Here is a 10,036-nt window from a genome sequence, read left to right as displayed (position 1 = left end):
TCTCTCTCTCTCTCTCTCTCTCTCTCTCACACACACACACACACACACACACACACACCCTGTGAAAGCCAAACTTTGGAAGCAGCTCCTGAAAGGAGGGAGCTCGGCCCAGCTACAGACTCTAAGTCATAGTCATAGCCAGGACATCGGCAGTCACACAGGAGCCTGGCTGGAGTCAAGGAGATGACAGACATCCCTAGAAGCCTTCCCTGGACATGGTATCTGGTGACTCCTCTCCTAGGCCTCGCCTGAGGAGGACGTGCTGTTCCAACCACCCTGAGCTATCTATCAGTCTTTCCACCCAAGAAGACACAGTGTCTCGGTGGCCCCAAGCATTCATTCATTGATCCCTCACATCCCAGAGGGTCTCTGGTTCCTTGAGGACAAGGGCTGCATTGATCTCCTTTCAAGGTTCCCTAAGTCTTAGGTGGGTGGTCTGATGAAATTGTGTCCAATCAATGTGGCTATATTGTAAATTATGTCACACAGAATCCCTGTGCATTAACTCTGCTTGGCCCTCCCCTCACCTGTGCCCATCAGCAGACCCTGGCTACATAAAAGTCCTTGCACACCTCCAAGGTAAGGATAGACAGTCCGTCCCCCTCCCCAGGCATCATCCCATGTAAACACCCAGCCTGAGGATGTATCCTTCTCAGCACAGTGATCATTTTTCTCTCGCCTCTGACATCTGAAAACATCTAGCCTGAAAAAGTGTCATCCCTCCTGGCAGCCCCCTACCCACAAAGCAGCCACAGAAGGCTCCAAACGCCAATGGTGGAATACAGACAAACAACTTCCGCTGTTAAGAACGCACCCCCCCAAGACCCCCCTACCAGATCCGCCCCCTCATGAATGTTCCCAGGGTCCAAGGGGGTGGGTGAGAGCTAAAAATAGACGAGGTTGGCTAGCTAGTGAAAGCCAGAGGGAGAGTTAGTGCACTCTTCGGGGAGGGGCGGGGGGTGAAGACCGTGTGCAGCCGGCAGGGCCTGAGCCGGAGCGGGAGCGCCGCAGCACGGACACGCGCGCAGAACCCGCGACCCCCCGCCCGAGGGGGCTCCGCGGGGGGCGAGCAGGCGGCAGTGACCTACTTTCTCTGCCTCCGCAGCGGCCAGCCAGAGAGATTAGACCGCTGATTCGGGCCCCTCCCGGTCCAAAGCCCAGCAGTGGGGGCTGGACGCCAGGGACCCGGCAGGGGAGCTGGGGTGGCGCCCGCGGGACCCTGTGCCCCAAAGGCGTCACCGGGCAGTCAGCCACCACCTTTCCCGCGCCAGCCCCGCGTACCCCAGCTGGTCCCGGTGCGCCCCATGAACTGGTGCGTCCGCGGGTTCCACACGAACTCCTTCCACTCCTCAACCACCTGCCCGCAGCTCTTCTTCTCTTTCTGGATGACCATCTTGGCGGCACGGGGCGAGTCCCGGTGTGCTGCGGGGGGCTGCGGAGAAGCGGGGGCGTCGCGCGCTGAAGCCCTCCACACACCCAAATGCGCGGGGAGCGAGGCGAGGGAGACTCTACTCAGATATGCAGCTGCTGCAGATTCCGGGGTGCACAGCCACTCGCTGTGGTCTGCTGGCAGCGTAGCTGAGGTGCGCCGAGGCTAGGCCCCCCCTACTGCGATAGAAAGGGGGGCTGTCAAAACAGGGAAAGAACCAGGGGAAGGAATGCCAAGGCAGCTTCACCCCACACACCGCCTAGAAGCAAAGCAAAAAGGGGTGCAAAAAACAGACGGCTACAAAAATCTGGCGAAACGCAGAAAAAGCGGGGTGCAGAGAAGCAGGGAAAGATGGGGGAGGGAGCCGCCCCGAAATCCGAGAGGCAAAGAGGCTGTGGAACGCGGCAGGTGGCCGATTAAAGCGCCTCCGACAAACGGCGAGAGCCACACCACTGTTGGCCCAGCCAGTGGGAGCTGGGGCGGGGACGGGCAGTTGGGGTGGGGGGGGAAACAGGCAAAAAACAGGGGAGCACCGAGGCGGAGGCTCCGCTCCTCAGCAGTGCGGGGAGCGCGGTCCCTGCGCACGGTCTTTATATACTGTGACTCTGAGGGTGTCCGCCCCCTTCCCACCCACTCCCCAGGAACCCCGCCTCTTCGATGCTAGCCCGGGAGACCTCATACATATGTAAATTTAGGGGATTGGACCCGCCCCCTGCAGCGTTCTTTAGTCCTAAAGGGTTCTTCCTTAACCAAGACCCCAGGTACTGTACTGAAACAAGGTGGGACAAGAGGACAGAGGGTGCGTGTGTATGGAACGGAGGAAAAAATTACCCCCAGAGAGGCTCAAACCGAAAGACAAGCTGATGCGTACTCAAAAGTGGGGGCACGGGGCAGGGAATTTGAAAGGAGACTAAGATAGAGTTACTTCGAAAACCTCCGGAACAGAGGACAGAATGTGAGAGGAATAAAGAAAAGCGCAGACACCAAGAAAGAGCCAAGAAACTAGAACACACAGGGAGGGATTGAAGCCACCACAGGATGCCCTTCTTCTCAGGTCCACCCTACGGCGTACCCCGCGCCTTAGCTCTACAGTTAAGTAGGTCCTCTCAGCACCTGCCATTCGGGCAAATCGTTACAGAGCCCCTACTATCCGAGGAAGCCAAACAAGCCACTGAAATTGGAGCTCCTACTTTAAAAAGTCATTATCTCCACTTCTTTCAGTGGCAGGAACACAGCCCACTTGTGGGGGTCAGAGAATAACTTGCAGGGGTTGGTTCTCCATCCCAGACTGGCCTTAAAGAGATCCTCTGCCTCCCAAATTCTGGATTTATAAAAATATGCTACACGGGTGTTGGCAGAATGCCTTTAATCCCAGCATGAGTGGAGGCAAACGGATCTCTGTGAGGCCAGCCTGGTCTACAGAATGAGATCCAGGACTACAGAACTACACAGAGAAACTCTGTCTCAAAAAACCAACCAAACAAACAAAAAAGACAAAAAAAGAAAAAAGCCTCAATGATCTGTTATTGCCACTGGTGGTGGTAGTACTGGTTTTTGTTTTGTTTTCCCAGGTCGGTCTGGAATACTGGTCTAGAGAAGGCAAGATAAATTTGAACTCCTTGATCCTCCTGCTTCGACTCCTGATACTGGGTTTGCAGGTGGAGCACCATCATCTCCAGCCCCAGGCTGAACTTAGGACCCTCCTTCCTCTGCCTTCTGATTGCTGGAATGGCAGGCGGCCATGACTGGCAGACTGTAATTTGAAGTGTAGTATAAGTGTCATGGAAGTAACTCTAGCGTTTCTAAACTGTAAAATGACATGGTCCATTCAACCAGGCATGGTGACAGTTCTGGGAAACTGGAGTAAGATGGAGGCCAGGGGTTCAAGGTCAGTCAGGACAACACAACCAGACCCTAACTCAGGAAAAAGCGGGGGGGGGGGGGGGGAGGGCACACGACACTATGGTAATCCATCCTGGTAATCCAAACCAAAGGCACGAGGATAATGTTTGAGGCCAACCTGGGCTACACAGAGAAACCTTGTCTCAAAAACAAAGCCAGTGCGTATGTTGGGGGGGGGTTATCCTGGGGGAGCTGGAAGAGAAAGGTGTGCGTAGATATTATCAGAATACATCGTATATATGTAAAAGCTTCTCAAAGAATAAATAAAATAGTGTGTGTGTGTGTGTGTGTGTGTAAGGCCATGAAAAGCAAGGCCAGCCCTAGCTTCACAGCATGTGAGTATGAACAGGACATCGAGGTGGAAGATGGAAAGGAGAGAGGAAGAGAAGAGAATGAGCGTGAGGAATAGTAAGTGATGGGGGTAAGGCTGGCTCCTGAATTTTTCTACTGAGCAAATGGATTATGAACTTACTTGGTGTTTTGTCTATGCAACTGTGTCGTAAACTACCTCTTCCTACCCCAGAGCTGAGATTGAAACCCGGGGCTCTATACAGAATAGGCAAATACTCTACCACTGAGCCAGCTACCTCCCCAACCCTAGACTCTACACTTTTTGACAGGAGGCCTTTGTCTTAGCAAGATGATGCTGGTTGCTGAATTCAGCTTAAATATGGAATAGATTTTCTGCAAGGAATCCCAGAGAGCAGCTTGTTCTCTCCACTAAGAGAAGAGCACTAAATGAATGGACGGACAGACAGACAGACAGACGCACACACACGCTCGCAAGTGTGCACACACATGCACGCACACATACACACACACACAAAGGCAAATACAGCCTATGGTGGCCTCCAGCTTCTTGGCTGAGTCTCTACCCTGGGCACCAGACTCATTTTCTTAGAAAAGAAAGGGTGAAAATCTTCTGGGAACTAGAGATAGGCCACTGAGTAAGATCCCTGTCACTCCCTCTCTTAGTCTTCTGTAGGTAAAGAGTGGGTAGATGGGAGGGAGGGGGAGCTTCCATACTCAAAGGCAGACAAGCTGAGAAAGGGGAGATCCAGAAAAGCCTGGGGTTGACCTAGATGGGTGGAGGGCACGGGGTGAGGGGGATGGACAGAGAACCACTAGCAACCTCCAACCTGAAGTCTGGGGCTTCAATCCCAAGCAAACAAGGAGGAAGAGGAGGGAAAGCCCTTCTGGAACCTGCCTCCATCCAGGATCTCCAGAAAGGAAGAAGGGGTCAGGTGGTTGCCCCTCCTCACTGTCCCAGAGGCAGAGACAGTCAGAAAAGGTCCATGCTGCCTCACACACATAATTCTAGGATCTAACTTTTCCCATGATTTACTTATTATATGTGTGTGTGTAGAAGTCATAACAACATGTGGGAGTCAGTTCTCTCCACCTTTTTTTTTCTTTTTTCTTTTTTGGATTTTTTTGAGACAGGGTTTCTCCGTAGCTTTTTGGTTCTTATCCTGGAACTAGCTCTTGTAGACCAGGCTGGCCTCGAACTCACAGAGTCTCCAAGTCTCCACCTTTTTTTTTTCCTGAGACAGGGTTTCTCTGTGTAACAACTCTAGCTGTCCTGGAACTCGATTTGATTCGTAAACCAGGCTGGCCACGAACTCATGGAGATCTGCCTGCCTCTGCCTCCCAAGTGCTAGAATTGAAGGCTTGTGCCACCACCACCCAGCCTCTCCACCCATTTTTTTAGAGATACATTTATTTATTTATTTATTTATTTATTTATTTATTTATTTTTTTTTTTTGGTTTTTCGAAACAGGGTTTCTCTGTGGCTTTGGAGCCTGTCCTGGAACTAGTTCTTTTAACCAAGGCGGGTCTCGAACTCACAGAGATCCACCTGCCTCTGCCTCCCGAGTGCTGGGATTAAAGGCATGCGCCACCATCGCCCGGCGATACATTTATTTATTATGTATACAACATTCTGCCTTCATGTAGGCCCGAACGCCAGAGAAGGGCACCAGATCTCATTACAGATAGTTGTGAGCCACCACGTGGTTGCTGGGAATCGAACTCAGGACCTCTGGAAGAGTATCCAGTGCTCTTAACCACTGAGTCATCTCTCCAGCCCCCTCCACCCATTCCTCCACATTCTAGGAATGAAACTCAGGTCATCGTGGTTGGTAGCAGCCTGGTACCTGCCAAGCCATCCAGCCCTAATTCCAGGTTTTATGTATATGTCTGCATCCCAGAAGAGGGCACCAGACCTCATTACAGGTGGTTGTGAGCCACCATGTGGTTGCCGGGAATTGAACTCAGGATCTTTGGAAGAGCAGGCAATGCTCTTAACCACTGAGCCATCTCTCCTGGGACTAATTCCAGGTTTTAGATGAATGTGTTAAATAAGGTGGCAGAGGCAAAGCTCAGAGTTTGCAAGCTGAAAGCAATCTCCTGGTTCAGCTCAGCGGTAGAGCACTTACCTTGCACATGTGAAGTACCAAGATCTATTGTTAGCACTGGGGGAAACAATCTGTGGATGGAGAGTGGTGATGTTTGTATGACTTGTAAATGTCCTTTATGCTACTGAGATGAACACTTGACAATGGTTAGGGTGGTCATTTTTATGTTGCTTGTATTTTATCACAATTAAAACAAAACAAAACAGCAAGATAAAACACAAATGTTCCCGCACTGACCAGATGGAGCCCAGACTCTCAGCAGGACACACCAGGCTTTTCATCACATGAGCCAAGGAGCCTCCCAAACCTACCTTCTTTCCCCTTCTTTCCATCTGAGGCTGCCCAAGGCTCAACCACATGACATACCCTTCCCTGTTCTCTAGATTAGCAGCCTCAGATTTACTCATCAAAAAATTAAATGTGATGGTAATAAAAACAGCAATATAATCCACATTTTGAGTACTTTTCATGCCAAGCTCTGTAGCAGATATTTTTACCTACATGATTTTATCAAATCTTTAAAGCACCCCTAGGGATGGAGTAAAGCTGACTTCTGCGAGTTTGAGACCAGTCTGGTCTGCCTAGTGAGTTCTACACTAGCCAAAGCTGCAGAGTGAAACCCTGCATAAAACAGTAATGGTGGGAACTGAGAGTGAAAGTCATTTGTTCAATGTCGTACATCTAATAGCTCATCCCTTGATATTGCTTGATGAAATTAATATCTAAGTTTTCTGGTAGCTCGTAGCGATCACTGGTTTGTGGGTTTTTGTCTTTTCCTTTTAGTATTATTATTGTTGTTGCTGTCATTTTTGTTGTTGTTATTATTATTATTTACTTTGGTTTTTCCTGACAGGGATTCTCTGTGTAGTCCTGGCAGTCTTCAAGCTCGATTTGTAACCCTGGCTGGCCTTGAATTTAGAGATCTGCCTGCCTCTGCCACCGAGTGCTGGGATTAAGGGTGTGTGACAGCTTACCTGGTGCTTGCTTTTTTGTATTTTGGGTCCCCCCCCCCTTTTAAATGTCCCTACTAGGAACCGGGAATGTAGCTCAGTGTTAAAGTATTCTCTCAGTATTGCATGGTCCTAGATAGAAGTAGGGTATGATGGTCTATATAGTGAGCCCAGGCCAGTTAGAGCTATATAGTGAAACCCTACCTTGAAGGAAAAAAGGTAGAAACATAAATAAAGCAGATTACAGCCTAGAGGATTTGCCAAAGATGCCCAGAGCCTCAGCACTGTATAAACCTGGCATGGTGGTGCTCATCTATAATTCTGGCACTCAAGAGGTGAAGGCAGGAGATTCGTAGATCATCTTCAGCTACACAGAGTTAGAAGCCAGCTTGGGCAGCATGAAATACTGTCTCAAAAAATAGATGTGGTTTTGATAACATTTTACATATGTATCTGTCAACACCCAGGGTCTCTGGGGACATCATCAAGCCTTCTTCATCCTTAGAATCCCTGTCCGTGACCTAACACAGTGCTTGGCATCCTGTCAGCACCCAATAAATGTTAGTTGAAAGAAAGAGAGAGAAAGGACAGAGGGCAGATGGGGGGGGTAGTGGAGGAAGGGAGAGAGGGGCAGTGGATATGCTGGAGTGAGTGGAGGAGGCCAGGCCTTGAGGCTTCAGAGTGTGCTGCCAAATCTGGAAAGTTTTTTTCTTCTTGGAGGGGGTGGGTGTCAGAGAAGGCAAGGGATGGTGAGCAGGCACAGTCGATGCCCTTGGTGGGGGCTTGGCAAAGTCTGTGTTGAAGCAAAGTCAGTCTTAATGAGAGAGTGTAGACAACTTTGGACTGTGGTCAGGAATCCTGGAATCTAGGGCAGGCTGGAGAAGAAAGGTTGGGGGAATAGTGTCCTAGAGAGGGCATGGTGGAGGCAGAGGAGAAAAACTAGCCCCTGAGACATTCTGAGCACATAAAGCCAGGAAGTTACCCAGAACACAGTCCTCTTTGATGGATGCCCATATGTATACTGGCTCTTCAATCGATCCCCGCTGGCTCACACCTGAAGCCTCCACAGGGCGACTTCTCATTGTTCAGGTCTCTACTCCAGTGACATTACCCCAGAGGCCCTCCTGACCACCTGATGACCCACCCCACAATGCCCTTTCTTTCTCCCTCTACTCTAGTCTTGGCTTTTACTCCTTTTATAGTTATAGCTACTATTGAAATGATGCGGCTGACTGGCGCACGCCTTTGATCCCAGCTCTCGGGAGGTAGAGACAGGCAGATCTCTGTGAGTTTGAGCCCATCCTGGTCTACAAAGCAAGTTCCAGGACAGGCTCCAAAGCTACAGAGAAACCCTGTGTTGAAAAAAAAAGGAAAAAAAAAGGAAGGAAGGAAGAAAAGAAGGAAATGATGCTTTTTAAAAAAAAATATTTATTTATTTATTTATTTATTTATTATGCATACAGTATTCTGTCTGTGTGTACGTCTGCAGGCCAGAAGAGGGCACCAGACCTCAGATGATTGTGAGCCACCATGTGGTTGCTGGGAATTGAACTCAGGACCTCTGGAAGAGCAGACACTGCTCTTAACCACTGAGCCATTTCTCCAGCCCCGGAAATGATGCTTTTTAGGAGAGTTGTTTTATTAGTTTTTGTTTTGTTTTGTGTAGTAGGAGACTGCTCGTTTGTTTCCCAGCCATCCAGACCCAAAATAAACACACAGAAACTGTATTAATTACAACACTGTTTGGTCAGTGGCTTATGCATATTTCTATCTAACTTTTTTTTTTTCTCAAGACAAGGTTTCTCTGTAGTTTGGGTGCCTGTCCTGGAACTAGCTCTTGTAGACCAGGCTGGCCTTGAACTCACAGAGATCCACCTGCCTCTGCCTCCTGAGTCCTGGGATTAAAGGTATGTGCCACCACTGCCTGGCTAAAAAAAAGTTCTTAAGTAAGCAGGGCACAGTGGTACGTACACACTAGAGTGGCCAAGTCGGGAGAATATGAGTTTGAGTGAGCTCAGCTTGGTCTACATAGCAAGTTCTAGTCTAGCCAGGGCTGCATAGGGAGACTGAGAGGCAGAACTGAGGCTGGAGTCTCGGGAGGACTCACTCCTTGGCAACTAGGATATAAGGATTCTGAGAAGAGCTGAAACATGGAGCTGGCGGCTTGGGCTCGAAGTTGCCACGGATGGTGAGGGTCACCAGAGGCTCGATATCCTGTCCTGTTTTTATTTTTAGACAGAGTCTCAGTCTGGAGATGTACTTAGGGGCAGAGTGTTTGCCTCGCATGCATCCCCTCACCGGCTGCACAAAGTCAGACAGGTCTTCTAGTCGAGGCTGACCTCCACCTCATTGGATGTACAGGGTACTCCTGGAAGTCCTACCCACCTCCTGAGTGGTGGGGGTGACAGGCGCCACCAGTGGATACAATGTTGCACCTCCCACCTTGGGCTTCAACGGTAGGGAAACACCCACCCCTCTAAATTCTTTGATAGCAGAAATGTTCCTGAATTTGCCTCTTCTTTCCATTTGGAGCCTCGACAAACTAGTCTTTGTTTAATGAAAGAAGCCTTACTGCGGGCAGCAGCAGAAACGAGGCTAGGAGAGCTGCCGCTTTGGCCCCTCTGGCCTCTTCTTTTTTCTCCTTTTCCGCAGTGTTTAGGGACAGAACCCAGGGCCTCCCACCAGCAGGCAAGCTTTCCACTCTAAGCTCTTTTTGCTCCTTCCCTGACTTTCCCAGAACCTCTGCTCCAGATCTCTGTGACACTCTTACGCCCCCTGCTGCCCCAGACAACAAATTCCTGGGCTGACATGAGAGTCTCAGAATGTGGATGTTGGGGAAGAGGGTAGGCTCTCAGCTTCCAGGTGATGTGTGTGTGTTCATGGTTCCTGTTCCCGGGGCTGAGCCTAAGTCACCATATCGTTGGGAAAGCTCTCTCCGCCTTCCATACTACGTTATAGCCTCACAGTCCCTGCGCTGGCACAACTGTCCAAGTGCACTTCTGCAGCACATATAAATTCCAGTTGTCCTTCTATTTGCTGCCATTTGAAGCAAACTCACCTCTCCATTGGTCCATGAACATCAAAAGGAAGCACAGTTGTTTTTACTCTTTAGCACACCTCAGTGCTTACCACGCTGCCCAGTCCACTGCCAGAGCACAGTAAATATTTGTTGAATAAATGGGTTGCATTCACAGTTCCTTTTTATTTTTAATGACAGGGCTTCACATAGCCCAGGCTGACCTCAAGCATGCTATATAGCCAAGGATGGCACTGAGACCCTGGTTCTCCCAACTCCACCTGCCATGGGTTTCCAGGCTTGCACCACCATGCCTCCTTC

At 49.9% G+C, this 10,036-nt stretch overlaps 1 protein-coding gene across 1 annotated transcript in view; it reads right to left on the bottom strand.

The window, feature by feature from the left end:
* Atp1b2 (ATPase Na+/K+ transporting subunit beta 2) overlaps nucleotides 1-1,991 on the bottom strand; it is a 6,409-nt gene extending 4,418 nt beyond the window's left edge. Inside the window, exon 1 of the mRNA XM_005349776.2 lies at nucleotides 1,282-1,991. Within this exon, the coding sequence (XP_005349833.1) occupies nucleotides 1,282-1,393 (112 nt within the window). The 5' untranslated portion in view covers nucleotides 1,394-1,991. The remainder of the gene's footprint in view (nucleotides 1-1,281) is intronic.
* Between the last annotated feature and the right edge of the window lie 8,045 nt (nucleotides 1,992-10,036).

Source organism: Microtus ochrogaster, chromosome 7 (genome assembly GCF_000317375.1).
Source record: "Microtus ochrogaster isolate Prairie Vole_2 chromosome 7, MicOch1.0, whole genome shotgun sequence".
Classification (NCBI taxonomy): Eukaryota; Metazoa; Chordata; class Mammalia; order Rodentia; family Cricetidae; genus Microtus; species Microtus ochrogaster.
Note: the sequence above shows the minus strand (reverse complement) of the source record. Positions and strands in the feature narration are given on the sequence as shown.